This window comes from Nicotiana sylvestris, chromosome 8 (genome assembly GCF_000393655.2).
Source record: "Nicotiana sylvestris chromosome 8, ASM39365v2, whole genome shotgun sequence".
Lineage (NCBI taxonomy): Eukaryota > Viridiplantae > Streptophyta > Magnoliopsida > Solanales > Solanaceae > Nicotiana > Nicotiana sylvestris.
In genome coordinates this window covers 28,488,566-28,510,170 of record NC_091064.1, presented here as the reverse complement: position 1 = coordinate 28,510,170, position 21,605 = coordinate 28,488,566, and the positions used below count along the sequence as shown (strand labels likewise).

Here is a 21,605-nt window from a genome sequence, read left to right as displayed (position 1 = left end):
GATATAAAAGCATAATGAGGTGATGACAGATGATGATAACTTAAACCGACATAATGGGGATTAGGATTAAGAGTGTATCGTACACCTTTTTGAAGTGAAATTGGTATACTAGGAAGAGACAAGTCCACAGTAGGAGCAGGGTCAGGTGCAGGACATGAATCAGCTGGGCCTGATGCTCGGTGCAGACGACGATGATATGTTAAGAGTGATGTTCCTGTGGCGAGGAATCTAGGAGGAGCCATACTAGACTCCCAATGGTTGGAATGGGTAAGACTTCTGTGGCGGAAGGTAAAAAAGGAGCTATAGTAAGCTCCTTTAAAGGTCGGTATAGGTAAGACCTCAGATATATCAAGTTGGTCAGAAGAGGTAAAGAAAGGTTTAGACTTACAAAATGTGACATCAGACATAAAGTACTTACGAAGATCAGGTGAGTAACAACGATATCCCTTCTAAACACGAGAATAACCAAGGAAGACACACTTGAGAGCACGAAGAGCTAACTTATCTTTCCTAGGGGCTAAGTTATGAATGAAACAAGTGCTCCCAAAAACACGAGGAGGAACAGAGTATAAGGGTAAGTAGGGAAACAATACTGCATACAGAATCTAATTCTGGATGAGAGATGAAGGCATCCGATTAACCAAATAATAAGTTGTGAGAACTCTATCGCCCTAAAAATGCAACGGAACATGAGATTCAATGAGAAGTGTGCGATAAGTCTCAATGATGTACCTATTCTTTCTCTCTGTAACACCATTTTGCTGAGGGGTATAAGGACAAGAGGTCTGATGAATAGATCCTTGAGAAGTCATAAACTGCTGAAATTGAGAGAATAAATATTCTAAGGTATTATCACTGCGAAAAGTGTGAATAGAAACACCAAATTGATTTTTAATTTCAGCACAAAAATTTTGGAATATAGAAAACAACTCAGAACGATCTTTCATTAAGAAAATCCAATTACATCTTGAATGATCATCAATGAAACTAACAAAATAACGAAATCCCAAGGTGGAACTGACTCTACTAGGACTCCATATATCAGAATGAATTAAAGAAAAAAGAAACTCTGCATGACTCTCAAGACTACGAGGAAAGGAGGCTCAGATATGTTTCCTGAGCTAACATGACTCACACTCTAATATAGATAAACTAGACAAACTAGGCACCATCTTCTGAAGCTTGGATAAGCTTGGATGTCCTAAATATCTGTGAATTAGGTCTGGAGGATCTATAACTAGACATGCCTTGGAGTAATTGAGTGAGTTAAGGTAGTAAAGGCCTAGTGGTTTTGAATGCCAATTGTGCACGTCACTATATGGTTTGAAATAGTCCTCTCGATAAAGAAAATCTCGGGTTACCTGTAGTCTCGGTCTAAGCAACATAAGCAATTTTGGGTGGACGACCATGTAAAGAATAACACACGTCTCAAGTGTGTCCAAGTTTATGACAATAAGAGCACTTGGGTCTAGATCTTCCAAAACGACCTCCTCCTCATATATTCTCCATAGTTTGAGATGCTCGATTGTCCACTAACTGGGATACGAGAACAAATGAGTCAAGTGTCTGTGATGAGCTCACTGAGTGACTTGGTGATGCATCAAGGCAAAGTAATCGAAAGAATAATTCATCAGCAGTGAGGACAGTCGGACTAGCCAAAAATCCGGTCACATACTGAATCAAGGTCATTAGGGAGTCCAGCGAGTGTAAAAACTAGAAACATCTTCTGTCGTTGCTCTTATTGCTTTTCAATCTAGTAGAAACTGGCATCAACTGCTCAAATTCTTGTATGACTGTCTGTACTTGTCCCAAGTTAGTAGACATATCCAATTCCCGTTTCTTCAAGCTTGTCATTCGAGATATTACATCATAGAAATGAAATATGTCATTGGTGTATAAAGTACGAGCCTTTTCCCAAACTAAATAACATGTCTAGAATGGACGGAACAAGGGCATCAACTTGGAATCAACAAATCGCCAAATGATACTACATAACTAAGCCCTCAGCCCTCAGTACTCACACTCAATAGGTACATACGCTTATTGGGGGTGTACAGACATCGGAGGGGCTCCAACAGCCCAAGTGCTATAATCAGCACAGACAACTCACGTGTTGCATGGACAACTCACGTGCTATAATATAAAATCAAGATCCACACGGACAACTTACGTGCTATGGTATCAAAACCTTACCATCAAGCCCAAGGCCTCGCTCAGTCATCAACCTCCCTAGTCCTTCAAACTCTCAAAAATCGTATAAATTAGCCCAAACAGAGTTAATAACATGTATCAACAAGGATTAAGAAGAGACGGAGGTATGGTATTGTCACGACCCAAACCGAAGGGCCGCGACGGGCACCTGATGCCTTACTTAACCGAGTACCAACGTAACATATCTTTCTTATCATGTCATCATGAGTAAATGAACCAGAAAACCCATCATGAGATAACAAGAATAAAACATAAGGGAATACTCAACATATGAAGACCCAACATGATATATAAACTTATATATGTGACATACGGGCCTATAAGGCCAACATGACCATTAGTAAACTCGAAACATAGGCCGACAAGGCCATACAAGTATCCATACACCTGATATCTGTCTACAAGCCTCTAAGAGTACATAAAATTATAAAGGTCGGGACAGGGCCCCGCCATACCAATCAATATATATCCAAAGCATACTGACAAAATAGGCAACTCCGGAGCAAGTGGAGTGCACCAACACCTTCGCTGAGCTGATAGCCTACTAGGAGGACTATCAAACTATCAATCGAGACCTGCGGGAATGAAATGCAGCGTCCCCAGGCAAAAGGGACGTCAGTACAAATAAAGTACCGAGTATGTTAGGCAGGAATGCATAAACAAAAACAGTAATGTAAAGAGAGAGATAGAGGAGATACAACCTGTAACATCTGAGTGCCTCTAGAGGCTATGATATGAAATGCATAATACATATATATACATAAACTTTTTAAAACATTCGCCTCTATGGACATCATCATCATATCGTACCCAGTCTCAAAGAGGACTCGGTAAAAGCGTACCCGACCATCATAAGGTTCGGTAGAATCGTACCCGGCCACGTGGAGCTCGGTAAACCCAACTGATCAGTGGTTGCACAATAGGTTCCATACCCGGCCGACTATAGAGCGGCTCGGTAGAGTAAAATGGATACTATATATAATGCATGCTAGACTCATGGAATCACCTTCTAAACCTTTTGGAGTGACTTAAGAACAATATGGACATCCATACCCTCAATATGAACCTTAGTAGGATTCAAGGATCATACACACTTGCTTAGAATAATTTTATAAGGAAAGACCAACATGGACAACCTTAGTTGCTAGGAGCAGATCCGTTATGAAGTAGCGTATTCATTTCACTTTAGATCATGCCAAAAGAAAGAAGAAAGTGCCTTAACATACCTTAAACCCGTTGAGTCCTTAATCACTTCCAAGTAACTCTTCAAACAAGTCAACTCAATCTATCATAGTATAAGGAGATTCAAAATCAGTGCTGAGCAAAGGCTAAGTCTATAACTTAAGCTAGTAGCTCGTTTACGTAAATTTTGGCAGCATCTCCCTTGTAACAAGGGCCTCCTCCAATACCATATACAAACAACAATGACCAGAGCAATCCATCAATACATAATTATCAATATCAAGACACCATATAACAACAACAAGTCACAACTACATTACGACGAGCGGCAAGCTCCGATTGGAATCCGTATACCCCTTATCAATCCTTATAGACTTCTTACTTCAACATAAAAGTATCATTAACATGATAATGAAGTCATTAATCAATGATTCCAGCCTTAAACCATATATTTATAACAACGAAAATAATCCACAACTTCAACTATCCTCAATTAGCAACTTTATTCACTAGTTCATGTCTAGCCCATCCATTTAACTTAATCAACATCAAGATAACCTTAGGCACAAGTAAGAACACAATATAAATACCTACTACAGTAACTTCAAGTCAAAATCCAAGTTATATTCAGTTTACAACAACCCTCAATAGCAATACAACACCATAAAAGTGACTTAAGCTAACCCAAGTATTATCTTGTAGTTTATCATCCTAACAACTTAACCAACATACAAGCAAGATTAAGCACAACTATTAGGATATTATACTCACCTTAGACAGCAACAACAACTTGGAATTTCAACCAAATACAGCCCACAACAATCCTCAATGACAACACAACCTCAAAGAGGTGTTGTTCTTCACTAGAACTAAGTTTTGATGTTGAAATATGGTGTAATCACTTCAAACCCTTGTGGTATATGTTTAAGAGGGTTAGGAGAAGTTTGGAGACTAATTTTAGTTGAAAAATGAGCAAAAATAGGCGTTCAAATCGTTTATAAATTGAAGTAGGTCAACCACCGCCTAAGTGGGTCCCATTGGGAGCTGCTTGCACGGTCTTGCGAAAATACGAATATCTCTCTACTTCGATGTCGTATTGACGAACGGTTTAATGAGTTAGAAAGTAGACTCGTATACATTCAATTTGGTAGGTAGAACACCCCATGATTCCAAGTATATTTGGAGAAATTCTCAGATACATTTGACCTAAATTTCAGCAAATTTATGAATGTAACTTGTGATGACCTTTGCCAACTCTTGTTCCACAACTTGCTTGCCTTCAAAATGTAGAAAATGAATATCATACGACTAAAATAACTCATAGAATAACCTCCTTATCATGTTAAGAACCCTAGTCTCACCCCAAAGTACATGTTATAACATTCCAAACTTGTCGACTTTTGACGAAACTTATTTTCTTCAATTGGTTTAGCTTCTAAGATTTCCAACCCTCTTGGTACTCGTTATTCATGATCTTAAATATTTGTAACCTCCAAGGTAACATGATTAACTTACTTTATTTGCTTCCAAATATAATCTCATTTCCGAGCTTACATCAATGACTTACGACGTACTCTCACGTATGAAAACTTGGGGTGTAACAGGTATGCAAGTAAAGTCGTGACTGAGTACAAGACAACAAATAGTAGCTAATTCAACAAGTACACGACCCCAACGGGTCCCAACAATGATATCATATGGCCTAAGCATGATTTCTAACATGAATTTCAGTCTAATCTCCATGAAACAAAGGAAACACGAGTTTACAGTATGTTATTCCACATTAATGTCTCAGGGGACGGAGCACCTCCAAAATAATCACACAATACCTCCAAGTTATCCCGTCACCTAGCATGTGTGCCACCTCCAAAATAATCACACAATACAAAATACAGGGTTTCATACCCTCAAGACCAGATTTATAACTGTTACTTACCTCAATCCGAGCAAAACACAACTACAAAATGACCTTGCCTTGCGAGTTGGCCTCCGAATGTCCCGGATCAATCCATAAGCAATACAATAAAATTAATAAAAGCTTAAGGGATCAATTCCACAAGAAAACTTCTAAATTAGACCCAATAATCCGAAATTGGCTCAATCCGGCACCCGGGCCCACGTCTCAAAATCTGACAAAAGTCACAAAACCAGAAAGCCCATTCACTCACGAATCTAACCATACTAAATTTACTCAAATCCGATAACAAAAATCCATTCAAAACCTCATAAAATCCATCTCAAGAACACTTCCTCTTTTTTCCCCAATGTTTACCCCAAATCACAAATTAGATAATAAAATTAAAGATATAATCATGGGATTTAACCAAAACCATGTAAGAATCACTTACCCCAATCAGCTCCACGAAAATCCCTTCAAGAATGTCCCAAATCCGTGATCTCTAGCTCAAAATATGAAAAAATGGGTTCAAACCCTCGTCTTTTAAATTAATCCTATCTGAACAGATTTTCTTCTTCGCGAACGCGACCGTCCTCTCGCGTTCGCGTAGACCAACTCAAACTTCCCCTCAACTTTACTCTTCGCGAATGCGACCACAGCTTCGCAAACGCGAAGCTTTACAGACTGTGACCTTCGCGAACGCGACCCTCACCTCGCGAATACGTAGATCAAGGACCTGGGGTCCCCATATGCCTCACTCCTCTTCGCGAATGCGACACCACTCACGCGTTTGCGATGCACACACTGCCATACCCATCGCGTTCGCGTCCTTTCCCTGCGAATGCGTAGAACAAAATCTCACCAGCTTAGAAAATACTTTTCGCGAGCATGAGACTCCTCCCACGAACGCGTAAGAGGAAACTAGAAAAATGCAGTAGCAGATATCAACAATCTCTCAAACGCCAAAAATGATCTGTTAACCACCCGAAACTCATCCGAGGCCCTCGGGACCTCAACCAAACATACCAACACGTCCCGAAATATTATATGAACTTAGTCGAATCCTCAAATCACCTCCAACAATATCAAAAACACGAATTACACATGGATTCAAGCCTAATAAACTTTGAAATTTCCAAATTCTACAAACGACATCGAAACATATTAAATCATGTCCGATTGACCTTAAATTTTGCACACAAGTCATAAATGATACCACGGACCTAGTCCAACTTCCGGAAATCCAATCCGACCTCAATATCAAAAAGTCGACAACCGGTCAAACTTCCCAAAATTCCAACTTTCGGCATTGCAAGCCTCATTCTACTACGAACCTCCAAAACACAATCCGAACGCGCTCCTAAGTCCAAAATCACCTAAAGGAGCTAACGGAACCATCAAAATTCAAATCCGAGGTCGTTTACACATAAGTCATCATCCGGTCAACTTTTCCAACTTAAGCTTTCAAATAAGAGACTAAGTGTTTCATTTCATTTTGAAATCACTCCGGACCCAAACCAACTAACTCGATAAGTCATAATACAGCTGTAGAACACAAAAGAAGCAAAAAATGAGAAACGGGGCTACAACTCTCGAAACGACCAACCAGGTCATTACATAAACTCAAGCACAAATGCTATCCTCACAGCAAGTATATCAACCAACAAAGTTATGTCAATGCAAGAATACATTAGTGGGCTCGAGCAAAAGATTACAATATTTCCTCTCTCGAAGCTTCAAAAACAGTTGCATCTCTCCTTTTTTCTTCGTCTTATTTCAAACATAAAACAGGGTCATATTTATATGTCTTTATATAAGCAATTAAATTACATAAATAAATAAGTATAAAAATTCTTATATAATGTGTTATGTATATATAACTTAAATTGTTTCTCAAATATCTTGTTAAAGGTATGTGACAATGAAAGTTTGTATACGGTAAAATCGGAGGGTCCAATTTCCATCGTTACAACGTCTCAAAGGCTCGAAATCACGGTCGAGTCTCACCCTTCGAGGGCCATCGACGCTCGACCTCGGGGCAGTATGGGATCGACAGTTATGGGAAGAAAATGGAGAAACTGGAACCGACAAGATCTATCAGGCTAGTCTGAGCCTGGATCTTGGCATTAGTTAGATGTTTCATCTCCATATCTTTGTAATAAATGCACTTGTACTATGTTGGGATTCCCCCTCTTATATAAAGGGGATCCTTAGTATTTTGTAAAAATCTGTTGCTCCATACTAAATATATAAGAACATTATATCTGCTCTCTAACATATTCTACTGATTTTGTTACTTCATGTATTGCCCACATTTATTGTGATTCTATTCATTGTTCATCATTTATTGCTTATAATTCACCATAAAGAGCCACGCTTGATCTATTTATAATTGTTATCCGCCACCGATCGCCTTCGATAGCTCCCAATCAAGCCTCAGAATCGACCTCGAGGCCCTTGGATAGGCAAGCTTGAGGCCTCGATAGCCAGCGATTCGGTTTGATTAACACCTCGTTCTTGAGTTCTTATTTCGTTTCTAAGCCTTTCACATAGCATCTACTGCCTAACAACTAGCATAAAAATAGATCACGTATTTTTAGAACCACTAAATCAAATTTAATTGTTATTACCATTTTCACGGTAAACAAAGTTGTAATCTTAAAGAGAGGGCATGAACGTCTTTTAGAGACACTTGGACGCCATCGATAAAGCCATAGATATCAAACGTAGTATTTTGATGAAACATGCCATGCCTTACAATATCTGAACATTGCCTACTCTATTAGGGGACCCACCCTACCCCTTACACGTGTCAACAAATGAAACCCTCCATCAATATGACCCCCTCCAAATTTTCTTAGTTGGCCAATAGTTGAACTAGTTATTCACAGTGTCACACATTAATTTCCAACTTCAGTCAACTCCATTGCCACTGAATTGAACAAATCCCAAAAGGAGAAAAGAAATGAAGGTACGTACAGTTTCAATTCAATTATAGGATTTAAAACTCACAAGTATTCTTTTTTCTTTCTTTATTTACCTTCTCCCCTCTAGTTTTTGGAGTTCATATCTTTATTTTATTAACTATGCTTTCTTTCTTGACGTAGATCTTCAATTGGGTGCACCGCAAATTGTATCAGAAAGGTGATGCTAAATTTCTTCATCATTTAAATTTACAAAATATTACACTTACATTTTTTTTACTTAAAGAAAGTAGTGTTTATTCAACATAAAATATTAATATATATGGAAAAAATAATTAGCATAATGTATAAAGTGTAATATGTTAAGTGGTAAGAAAAGATTGAATTTATCAAAATTTAAATTCTGAATACACCTTTAACTTAACAGATGGATTGGTCAGTCGGAATGTGAAGAAAGATGAGCTCAGGATTAGCAATGAGTTTATTGGTGACGCACAAGTTCTTCTTCAAGATGCATCCATTGCACATATGTTAGATAGTTGGAGAGGAGGAATCCTAACAATTGGCACATTTGGGTTTGATCCATTGAAAAATGTGCAAGATCAAAGTGTCATAGACATTGAAGAAGAAGAAGTAGAAGAATCACTTGAGGATGAATATTACTCAGTGGAAAGTATTGGACAATGTCAAATTACTGTCACTAAGGAAAATGAAGAAGTGTACCCATTGATATATGCAAGTGGAGGTGAAGTGATTGAATATCCAAAACAAAATGAGATACTGGCCATTGAGTTAAACAATTCTTCAGAGAGCAATAAGATGCTGAAAAAAGAAAGGATTACTCTAGCAGACCTTTTTTCAGCTGATTCTGATCATCACCAAAACCTTAAGCCAAATCCAAGCAAAAAGGAAGAAGAGTTTTACACAAAGAAACCTTGTTCACAAGTGAAGAATGGAACATTTTTCGCCAAAAAGCTAATTCCTCGAGTTAAGGAGGATTCTCGTCCGATCCAAAAACTACAGCAAGTGCGTCTAAGATTTCCTCTTCTTCTTTTTTTATTCCTTCACTGCGTGCATGCATGCTTGTAATGTCAGTGTTTGCCCTCATATTTAGCAATATCAAAATTTGAATGCGCAGCCCCATGAACAGAGTATCCTGTGTTCACGCCGGTGGCAAAATCAGAAAATTTAATAATGGTATTCAAATTTTGAACACCTTTTGCCCGTGGGCTATGCAAAGGTGCTTAAAGTGTATTTTTAATCAATAATAAGTAATATTTTACCTTATACATAGTATAATTTTTCGGCCAAGTGTGGTAAGTTGACCACCCTTGGGCCAACATAGCTTCGCCCCTAGTTCATGTCGGGTCCGGGGAAGGGACGCACCTCAAAGGTGTGGTGTAGACAGTGTATCCTAATGCAAGCATTAGTGGCTGATTCCAGAGGCGGATTTAAGATTTTAATTCTATGGGTTCAACATTTCATGTTTTTAGCATTGAAGACATTATATTTTAAAGTATGCATTTATATCTATTATTTATTGTAAACTTAGTGATTTTAATATATAAATTTGTGTTATGCGTCGAAAGTACTGAGTTCAGTTGACCTAGTAGGTGCATGTTGCATCCGCTGCAGTCTGCTTCCACGGCTCGAACCCGTGATCTATGTCACACGGAGACAACTTTGCTATTGCTCCAAGGATTCCCTTCTTTTCTCTTCTTAAAAGGAGAGCATAAACCTTCCACATTTAATTTTTTTTTTCTTTTTTTTTGAAGAAAAAATTATGTTTCTTTCTCCTTGTTAGATGATAGCATCCACAGTACAGACAGTCAAATTTAGAGAGAAAATGTGACACACAAGTTGTAGCTGCCACTTATGTGAACCTCTCTAAGATTGAAGTGTATGAGTTTATTCTTTCGATAATTTCGCACTCTCTATTATAATTTCTTCGAAATTGTGGATTGGTCGTCCTGCTGCTGGTTATAGGTCAATTGACCCCGTTAAATTTGGAATCTCTTTTGATATATTTCTACTTTATCGTCTCGTAAATAATCATCATTCAGCATTTGTTGTTTTAGATTCCTCGTAACACCTGCTTATTTTGATTCTTAAACTGTAAAGGGTCAATTTTGGTCAAACTGTAGATTATCTTGTTTATTTAGCATATATAAATGTAAATTAGCTGCTTGTGCATGTAGTTGATGACGAGGGTGATGAAAAGGAAGGTTCATCCAGATATTGAAAGCAAAATAGGCAAGAACAACAACATTACTACTCATCAAGTGAAAGCAGCAGCTAGCATGCTTGGGCTTTCCTGCGTTAAGCATGTAAGAGTTGACTCTGTTTCCCTTCTGCAACTTGATCAAGGTATGCATGTTTTTTTTTTTTCATGTAATTTAAATATAACTCCATTAAATTTGTTTCACTATAGGTTACTATTGAAATGTTATATCGCGTTGATCAAGATTCTAAAACATGCTAAGATCCCTTTATTTTCTTTTTATTTAACTTATTGGAGTATATTATTTTAAATCTTAAAAATGTCGCCCGAGGCGGATAGATCTAGGATATAGCTTTATGGGTTCAACCTTTAAGGTTCAGTATTGAACTCATCATATTTTTAAAATTATGGAGTCATACATATTATTTATTACAACTTAATGAATATTTACGCATAAATTTATGTTTTGCATGGAAAATGCTGAACTTAGATACCCAGTGCCACAATACTGCATCCGCCTCTGAATATAGCAGGTTTTCTTGATGAATGAAAATTTATAAGGCCCAGTGTGATCAACTTGTGATGTTACATTGATCTAAGAAAAAATGGCAGACACGCATAGAAACACAAGCATTTTAGGCATTACTCCCTCCGATTCATTTTAATTGATTTTTTGGCTTTTTATTGTGATCCACAATATTTGATTTTTTCAGATATCAAGAAAGAATTAACTTCTTTTTTGTAAAGCTGCCCTAAGAATAAAGATTTTAAGACTATTTGTTATATTTCCTATAAACAAATTAAGGTTAATATGATCAATTTTATTATTAATAATGCTAAAAATAAATTACTTAATACGTGTGAAAACAGTCAACGTCGATTAAAATGAACACGAGGGAGCAACTTTTAAAAAGTGATGCATTGTTAAGGACCTTAAGATGGCTCGGTTTCTGTCCATTTTCCATGTCGGACGACTTCGACAACCTTGATATATATATATAGACTATAGTACATAAAGTAACAAACTTTTCGCTGTTATTATCCTTTTTTTTCCTCTTCTTTTTAAAGAAGTTTCTGCTTGTGCTGCTCTAAGACATTTTCGGATTCTTCTTTTTGATTGTGCTTCTCTTTTTTTGCTAATGCCTTTGTATAAATGATCATATATCTCAATTGCAATGATGTATTATTTTCTTCATTACATTTGCAGATGCCACGGCCTAAGCTTCCATATTCCAGTTGCTAATTGGGGATGAAATGAATTAGTTATCCTTATGTTTGTAAAATTATTGTTTTAAAAGTGACGTGAATTAATTGTTTGTAAGATTTCGATATTGTGAACAGCTAGACCATGTGATCCGATTATGTCGTGGCTTTTGGTCTTTGTCGTGTGAAAAAAAAGGTTTTGTGGTGTTGAATTTAGGGTTTTTGATTCGACTGATTGGTTATATTTGGAGGTACCTAGGTGTCTTCTTTATTTATTTTTACTTTTGTTTCCACTTTATGTCCGTTATCCGCATTGGAGCCCGACTATATTCACATTCGTGGTTAAAATAGCACGGTCTAGCCAGTTTTTAGATTGGTCATTCAAAAATAGCCAGCGTTTGCCAAATCATTGAAAAATAGCCACTATTATGAACTTCCAGCATATTATGCTGGACCGGTATACTTTGTTGGCTCCATTATAATATACTGGAGACTGGAGCGCCGGTGCTCCAAACTCCAGTATATTATGCTGGACCGGTATAATATACTGGAACTCCAGTATATTATGCTGGAGTATTTTTACGGATTTTGAACAGTGTTTTCGTTCAGATTTATCTTTACATGAAAAGTGGATAAATTTCGATTACTTTTGAAACTGTGGCTATTTTTGAATGACCACTTGTAAATCTGGCTATTTTTAAATTTCTCCCAAATTCATATCGCGTAGGGCCCATTCGGGGGAAAGCGCTTCCTACCAAGAATTTTTTCTTATTTAGGGCTCGAACTCGAGATCTTTGGTTAAGGGAAAAATAGTCTTATCCACTGATTATATGCACTTTATAAGAAAAGAGAAAGCGTCACAACTTAATCAAGAAAGAAATTCTCCTTCTTCAACACTAAACAGGCACATCAAACAAAATGATTCTTATCCAAATTATAATTGCCAATCTCGGCTTGAATTTTTTAGTCGAAATGATGATTATTGTATATGATGAGCTCGGAGGATCCAATTTCTCATTATCAAAGCACCTCAGAAGACCATCTCGAGATCTCGAGGCTACAAGGTTATGATCGAGTCTCATCCTTCGAGGTTCGTCGACACTCGGTCTTGGGATAATATTGACCACGGCCACATTATAAACGGGGAGTTCCCAAGGCACGTGGCTGGGACTGACAGAGCCTAGAGAGCTACTCTAAAACCCAAATCAGGGTGTCATCTAGTTGTCACATCTTTGTATCTTGGTAATTAATGTTTGTTGTACTATGTTGGATTTCCGCTCCTATATAAAGGGGATCCTTGTCATTTTGTAAGCTCTCTGTTTCTCCAATTGCTCCACACGAAATATACAGGAACATTCTCTTTGGCTCTCTAATATATTCTCTTGATATTATTGCCTTCATTTATTATCTTCATTATTTCTCTTCATCAATTGCTTATCATTGGCCATAAAAAGCCTCCATTGATTTTAGTATAACTGTTAGCCGTATCTCGATTACCTTTGATAGCTCCCAGTCGAGCTTCGGAATCGACTCCGAGACCTTGAATCGACCAGCTCGAGGCCCCGATAATTGACCCATCGGTTTGCTTATCACTTTTTCCTTTACTCTTATTTCGTCTCTAAGTCTCACATACATAACATCAACTGCTTAAAAAACTAGCATGAAAATAGATCACGTATTTTTAGAGTCTCATCAACAAATTTAATTGTTATTACCATTTTCACAGTAAACAGTTTGGCGCTCACCGTGGGGCTAAAAATAATAGTGACTATTTTCTTGCTGGTTTCGTCACATAACGCAAGTTATCTTTCACATTTTTTCTTGTCCAAGATTTTCGATTTCAGGTCGAAATGTCTAACTCAGTGAACGGAGGTGTAAACAACAATCTTGAGGACCACAGAGAAAACAGTGTGGCTATTCCAGGTGTTGGTGTGCCACCACGAAACCCTGGGAATGCACCGGACCCAATCCCCATGGATGCGATCTAACGGATGCTCAACACATCGATATAAGCTCGCACACCAACAAGAGTGTGCACCAAGGAGATCAACAAGAAGCTCAGAAAACCCCGACTAGGGAAGAACATGAGGTTAGTCTCGATGTTATTTTCGAAATGTTGCAGGCACAACAGCTAGCTATCGCCCAGCTACAAAGTCACCAGAAAACTCCTAGCACGGTATCACCGGGGACAACTCCCCTGGCCGAACAGGTACCGGAGAGATCGAGCAATAACGGGTCGATGACCGATCCCGTCATCGTAAAAATGCTCAAGGACCTCACCAGAAGGATCGAATCGGGCGAGAAAATGATAGAAGCCAACGACAAGAAGGTCGAGACCTACAACTCCAGGGTCGACCAAATTTCGGGTGCACCCCCAGTCCTGGAAGGTGTGGATTCGAAGAAGTTCAGACAAAGGCCGTTCCCGGAGGAAGCGGCCCTGAAACTCATTCCAAAGAAGTTCAGAATGCCAGAACTCCCAAAATACAATGGAACCTCGGATCCCAACGAGCATGTCACCGCCTACACCTGTGCAGTAAAGGGCAACGACATAAAGGACGATGAGATCGAGTCTGTCTTACTCAAGAAATTCGGGGAAACACTCTTGAAGGGGGCCATGATGTGGTATCACAACCTAGATCCTAACTCCATAGACTCATTCGCCATGCTGGCAGACTCCTTCATATGGGCACATGCCGGTGCCATCAAAGTAGCAACAACGAAATCTGACATTTTTAAGATCAAGTAGAGGGAGAGCGAAATGCTGTGAGAGTTCGTATCTCGATTTCAAACGGAACGAATGAAACTGCCGCCAGTCTCCGATGACTGGGTAGTATAGGCCTTCACTCAGGGTTTGAATGAACGAAGCTCGGTGGCTTCGAAGCAGCTAAAGCAGAATCTGGTTGAATATCTCACCGTGACCTGGTCGGACGTCCATAACTGATACCAGTCGAAGATCAAGGTCGAAGATGACCAGCTAGGAGCCCCATCGGGCTAAGTATACCCAAGCAGGCTTCTAGAAAGGGAGCCAAATCCAAACAAAGAAAGATATCAACCATACATTGGAGATAGAAGGAATGCCCCGAGGTGCAATCCACCTCGCAACGATCGAAGGATAAACCGATGACAGAATCCTCGGGGACTCATCAATAGAGCAGGATTCGATAGACACATAGGGCCAATAGAGGCACCTCGCTTTTCAGAGTACAACTTCAACGTCGATGTGTTAGACATCGTGTTCGCATCAGCAAAATCAAAGAAACCAGATGGCCCAGGTCTGTACAGTCGGATCCTTCATAGAGGAATCATAACTTATTTTGTGAATTCAACAACGCGCATGGCCACCGGACCGAGGATTGCCACCATCTCCGAGAAGAGGTAGCTCGGCTACTTAAAAAAGGTCATCTTCGAGAATTCCTCAGCGACCGGGCCAAAAATTAGTTCCGGAAAAGAGAGGCGGCCAAGAAGAGTAAAACAAACGAGCCACAATATGTCATCCATATGATCTTGGGAGGCATCGATGCCCCACAGGAGCCCGTGATGAGAAGGACAAAAATATCCATCACCAGAGAAAAGCGAACCCGAGGGTATATACCCGAGGATGCCCTCACATTCAGCGAGGAGGATACCGAGACCTTGTCTCAACCTCACAATGATGCAATGGTAATCTTTTTCCTCGTAAACACATTTCAAATAAAACATGTACTCGTGGATCTAGGTAGCTCGACCAATATTATCAGGTCGAGAGTAATAAAGCAGCTCAGACTGCTTGACCAAATTGTGCCTGCCACTCGAGTCCTCAACGACTTCCACATGGTAAGCGAAACAATGAAAGGAGAAATCACTCTCCCAGTCAACGTGGCCAGCCCAACCCAAAATGCCAAATTCCATGTCATCGATGGAGACATGAGATATAATGCTTTGCTCGGAAGGCCGTGGATACACTACATGAGAGCAGTACCATCCACCCTCCATCAAATGATGAAATTCCCGACAAAAGACGGAATAAAAACCATCTATGGGGAGAAGCATGCGGCGAAGGAAATGTTCGCGGTACATGACATAGCGCTAGCGCCAGCACCTCCACCACCGAAGGAGCTAAAGGATAAGCAAACGATAAAATAGCGACGACAAGATACATTCTTGGCCACGCCCGACTTAACAAAACAAAGGACCGTACTGAGTCCTCATAACAAGCGACTGAGACATATCGGACCTCAAAGCATCGCCGACGCACCCCACACCAAGATATAACCCTTTCCCTTTTCATTTTATATTTACAACTAACCCTTATGCAGGCGCCCGATCGAAGCCAGTCAAAGCGCTAACTCAGCTCGAAGACTTTAAGGTTTCAAAGCATCCGTTGCTCTCTTTTCCTTCGACTGAGTTTTGTCCCGAAAAGGGTTTTGCCGGCAAGGTTTTAAATGAGGAAACTTTCGCATGCTACCTAAGGACGATTCACCAAGTATTCAAGGCTTCTTTTGCAATCAGCCTCGAACACTGGGGGGGCATCCCCCAAGAGGCCATCCACTCGAAAAAACTAAGAAACGCCAAATGGGGTCCAATAGGAAATGATGTACTGGGCCAAACAGTCGAATGAACCGTGTCTGTATACCCGGGGCCCCGATGGCAAAAACATGTACGCTCGCACCAAATAATTGAAGAATATCTTTTTATTAAAGCATCTCTCTCCTCAAAAAGAAGCTCGGCACCTCTGCGAAAATGACTTATCCGCTAAAATCGTCTCGAACACTCGGGGACTAGCATCAACAATTCGTCACCTAAATGACCTTCGGGTCGGGACTCCAAACTCATAAGCCCTCAACAAGGCAACATGAAAATCACAAAATATCTCCAAGGCCAAAAGTGCCCCGAACACTCGGGGACTGATGTCAAAATCTCCAAAAAACGCATGACCCTAGGGTAGGAATCTTCGAAGTCATAAGCCCTCAATGAGGCAATACAAAGTTTACAAGTAATGGCTCCCGAGTCAAGAAACCCTCTACGACTCGGGGGCTGCCGTCAAGCGCCATCTCCATTAACTTAACAAAACCCGAGGTCGTAAGGCCACATGCGGGAAACCTTGGTCTCATAAGACCTATAAAAGGCAACAACAATATCTATAAGACCTCAAGCAAGGCATGAACCATACTTGTACCAAGTATCCAAAACTGTAAGACCTCAAAGGCATGAAAAAAGTGTAAGACCTTACTAAAGGCATCAACCCGATCTCAAAGTTTCGGCTATATATCAAACTTGTAAGACCCCTAAAAAGGCATACCCTCGATATATATGATGAAACTACTTCACTCGGGACTCAAAGGCTTCGGCCAAACACAAATGACTCCGGTCACACGTTTGTACCAGCCAAACTAACGCAACTCGGGGATGCCCGACTGTCGCTACAAAATCATAGGCCTTCCATTACTTCGAATATACTTCAAAAAGAACCGGTTAAACAGGATACCCTCGATATAGGCAAAAGAGCTTCGACCACGTCAGCTCCTAACATCGGCTTCGAGATACTCAGCCTCCGAGCCAAACCTCCCAAAGTGCTCGATCATCGCCATATAATGATTCATAATCGAGGGTTTTTATTAATCCGTCGAAGAATCGGGCAAATACTATCCTTATCGAGGGAAAAATAAAGCCTACACAAATGGTCGCATCGACCAAGCGCGTAAGATCCATTATCGCCAGTAATGAGCCTCAGGGCCACACACATAGAAGGTCGCTTCAACCCAAGGCATAAGAGTCATTGTCGCCAGCCTACACAAATTCGAAAACTTGAGGGTCAAACAAGCTTGAATCATAACCCGATTCAGAGACGGGACCCAAAGCAATTAACTAAATATGCCTAAAGGCAAAAGCGTAAGACCCATTGTCGCCAGCTTGACGAGCCTCAGGGTCGCACACATAAAAGGTCATTTCGACCCAAGGCGTAAGAGCCATCGTCGCCAACCTGATGAGCCTCAGGGCCACACTCATAAAAAGGTTGGTTCGACCCAAGGCATAAGAGCCGATGTATAAATGGCAAAATTCGCGCTCCCTAGGAGCTATGGCCTGCCGGCCTCGTCTTCGCTTTCTTCGGCGTCGGACAGAAGTAACTGAGCATCATGCTCGTCCTCCCTCACTCGCTCCAACTCTTCCAAGAGAACGAAACCACTTGCATAGATCTCCTCAAAGGTCTTCCTCCGGGACTTGCAACGAGCATATTCTCCAATCCTCTCTTCACGGTCAAGGATCCTTCTCAGCTCAGCTTGTGCATCGGTAGCATCCTTTAAATAGATCTCCATCTCCTGGTCAGCCTTAGTTCGGCTCACTACTACTTCAGCCCGGGCATCAACAATCTCAGCCCTAACTCTCTAAAGCTTGGACTCAAGCTTCTTAATCATATCAGCTTGAACCGACACGAGCCGGGTGAAGTTGACCCTCAAAAGCGGGAACTTTGGCCAGAGCACCCTTCCCCACTAAAGCCTGAGCCCCCGCCCAAGCTTTTAATTTATCATGCTAGGCCCGATCAGCTACATCCCGAAGGCGCTCCAGAGCCTCAGTCTTTTTCTACAACTGAAATAAACAAAGCATTAGCCTCAGAAGCTAGGAGGTGGATTGCACGCTCACCCAGGACCAAAAATTACCTGCTTCTTCAAGTAGTTCTCATAATTCAAGCTCCGACTCGCCTCACACCTCAAGTGTACCAACTCAACTTCCTTTTCATCACAAAGGAGCCTGAGGGATCTCTCCTCATCCAGAGCTTTCTGCAGCCTGGCTTCACAACAAAACATCATGGACTTAAGTTTGTCGAAGGCCTGCAAAAGAAAACCCAATAAGGAAGGGAAAGTGCGAAGCTCAAAAAGCCTGGGCCGAAACTCACCACGAAGTGAAGCCGTTGGGCTTCCTCGAAAGTTGAGCACACATATGCCAGCCTAGTTCCCTCAGCTCCGGCAGGGTCGACTCGGGTCGAGGCACGGTCGCTCGGTGTATGCGACATCGGATTTCTAGTATTCCCTGAAGTACTGTCGGCAAAAAAAGAAGGCGATACCCACAGAGAAACTACCTTTCCAGAACCAGGAACCACGGACGCGACAGGCTCGGACGATGCTTTCTCTCCGAAGCCGCGGTCCCGTTTTGCCTCACCTTGAGCGCCATCACCCTATAAAAGCATCTCTCTCTTATTCTTGACATTCTTTAGCCAGGAAGCTAGAAACCCTTCCCCTTCTCTAGGAGAGCGCGGCCTTGACTCGGAAGGTTCTTCGATGCCTACAACAGCATGATTAATACGCGTAAAGGGAAAATGCCTCTCCAAATAAAGGAAGGAAAAAGAGAAAATAACGCAACACACACCATGGTATTTTGCTTCCCATCTGCCTCGGGACAAAACTCGCCATCTGCGCTCATCACAGGACGAGTAGATCACCAACTTCCAAACCCAATCCGGCAAATCAGGAACATCACCCAGCACCCATGAGACCGCTGCAGGAAAAGAAGAGAAGGCAAGGTTACAAAACCAACCTTCGCCATAAACGAAACTAAGAAGGCACAAAATGCACCACTTACATGCATAGTTCCATTCCTCAAGGAATGGCATAGGCTCCACGGGGATAATGTCAGTGGTCCGCACTCGTACGAAGCGACTCATCCACTCCCGATCTCTATCTCCCTCATCATCAACAACAAAGGGTGTGGTCGATCGACATCGCAAGGTTAGCAGACCTCAATGGTGAAAGGGCCGATACAGCCTAACGAGATAATTGAGCGTAATTTCAAGCCCCGCTTTCTCCACGAAAAATCTCATCATCAACACTGTTCGCCAAAATGACGGATGGATCTGCGCCAAGGTAACCCGATACTTCAAACAGAAGTCGAGCACAACCCTATCAAGGGGGCCCAGTATGAAGGGGTACGTGCACACATTTAAGAATCCATCGGCACGATCCGTGATGCCCTCACCCGGGGGAAGTATCTGTAACACTACCTTTTCCCCCATCCATAGTCTTTTCTCACTAACCCAAGATGTTCTTCTCCTATCGAAGAAGCAATCTTCATGGCATACACTCGTTGGTCCTAAATACTGGAGGCGGAGCTCTCCCCTTCCTGTCGGGTAGACACCGATGCAGCAGTCATGGCTATGAAAAAATTGGAGAAATAATATGGGAATCTATGCAAGTACGTTAGTATATGAAAGGTTTGACGCGGAACGAAAATGGCAACTACTTAAAATGGTAGGATCCCCAAAGGAGCAGAAATGACCCTATATATGGAAAAAGCGACAACGATCCGCCTGTCTAAAAGGCCAACAGTATCATCACCAGTCCCGAGATAGTACCCGACCTCGAGGACCTCCATCAAAGAAAAGTTAGCGTGCCTAAAAGGCCAACAACATCATCGCCAATCCCGAGGTAGTACCCGACCCCGAGGACCTCCATCAAAGAAAAGTTAGCCTGCCTAAAAGGCCAATAACATCATCGCCAGTCCTGAGGTAGTACCCGACCCCGAGGACCTCCATCAAATAAAAGTTAGCCTACCTAAAAGGCCAACGACATGATCTCCAGTCCCGAGGTGGTACCCGATCTCGAGGACCTCCATCAAAGAAAAGTTAGCCGGCCTAAAAGGCCAACGGCATCATCGCCAATCCCGAGGTTGTACTCAACCTCGAGGACCTCCATCAAAGAAAAGATAGCCTGCTTAAAAGGCCGACGACATCATCGCCAGTCCCGAGGTGGTACCCGACCTAGAGGACCTCTATCAAAAGGAAGTTAGCCTGCCTGAAAAGCCTACGACATCATCGCCAGTCCCGAGGTTGAACCCGACCTCGAGGGTCTCCATCAGAAAGAGGTTAGGCTCCAGAAAGCCAATGATATCATTACAAGTCCTGAGGTGGTACCCAACCTTGGGAATTTTTGTCAAAAAGGAGTTAGGCTCCAAGGAAATAAGCATCCAATCTCCTCCCACATGGGCTTGGTCCCATAATGCCGTTTTGAATTCAGGCAAACCCTCTTTCGGGATCTATCTACAGTGCCCTCAAACTATCTACACTAAGTTCAAAGCAAGTTTCCAGATGGTCCAGATTAGAACGAATCTCTACCTGAGGACTGCCCTCGAAAGCTCAAAAGCAGTCCCTATCTACGAGCCTTAGGGCAAATTTCCCCTCAAAGGTTGTCGTGGAGCCTAAGTGATAGATCACGATTTCAAGGCTCAAAGCGTTACTTTCACCCAACTCGAAGTAAGGGTTCCAACGACCCGAGCTTACCGGTTTAATCCAGGCTCAATTCAAGGAACGACGAAGAGTTCCCCGAGAGGTTGTATTAAGTTATTCAAAAATTAGGAAAAAACACGCACATCTGCGCTCGATATTAGCATCAACCAGTAGAGTCATACATTCAAAGTCTCCGATAAATCTAAATAAAAAGGAATATAGCAGGCATCGAAGGCAAAATTGAGGAAACATCTTCATATTCATAAAAGTTCGATTATAGAAGCCCACAAGGGGTCATTACATACAATTACAAAAGCCCACGAGAGGTCCTTACACAGAAACAAAGATGCAAAAGGGTACACATGTAGTAAAAGCCTAGAACCTAGTCTACTCTCGAAGGTTCATCTCCGGTAGCAGCATCTCCAAGCACCATCTCCTCGAACATGCATCCTCGACGGTGATACTTTCGACCGCCACCTCCTCTAGGTTCCTATCTCAATCCCACGGAGTAATACCTCCCAGGGCGAAGATGAAGAAGAGAAAAGTGGGAAGGCAAAGAAGAGGAAAGTGATGCAGAAGAGGTAGAAAAAAGAGACATAGCCCGCCGAATCTAAAGGTTGAAAATTCGGCGGGCCTCAACCCTGTTCACACGGCCGCTCCGAGTCCACCTTCTGGGACATCGTGTCCTGCGAGCTTAATGGCCGGTTGTGCCATTTTATACCTTAGGAAAATACCCGAGGGATGAAGTGCCACACCAGGCCAGGGTAAGAGAGT

At 41.5% G+C, this 21,605-nt stretch overlaps 1 protein-coding gene across 1 annotated transcript; it reads left to right on the top strand.

Moving 5' to 3' along the window:
• Positions 1-8,026: 8,026 nt before the first annotated feature.
• LOC104227322 (protein TILLER ANGLE CONTROL 1-like) lies at positions 8,027-11,892 on the top strand. The gene is made up of 5 exons (XM_009779548.2): positions 8,027-8,261; positions 8,398-8,434; positions 8,642-9,240; positions 10,413-10,581; positions 11,643-11,892. The coding sequence occupies exons 1-5, from the start codon at positions 8,256-8,258 to the stop codon at positions 11,654-11,656; spliced, it is 825 nt and encodes a 274-aa protein (XP_009777850.1). The 5' UTR covers positions 8,027-8,255; the 3' UTR covers positions 11,657-11,892.
• Positions 11,893-21,605: the final 9,713 nt, after the last annotated feature.

What these genes read in the sequence shown, in the direction of transcription:
- LOC104227322 (XM_009779548.2), top strand. An exon ending in CCGCAAATTGTATCAGAAAG is followed by an intron (nt 8,435 to 8,641) that starts GTGATGCTAAAT and finishes TTAACTTAACAG; the next exon opens with ATGGATTGGTCAGTCGGAAT. An exon ending in CGATCCAAAAACTACAGCAA is followed by an intron (nt 9,241 to 10,412) that starts GTGCGTCTAAGA and finishes TTGTGCATGTAG; the next exon opens with TTGATGACGAGGGTGATGAA.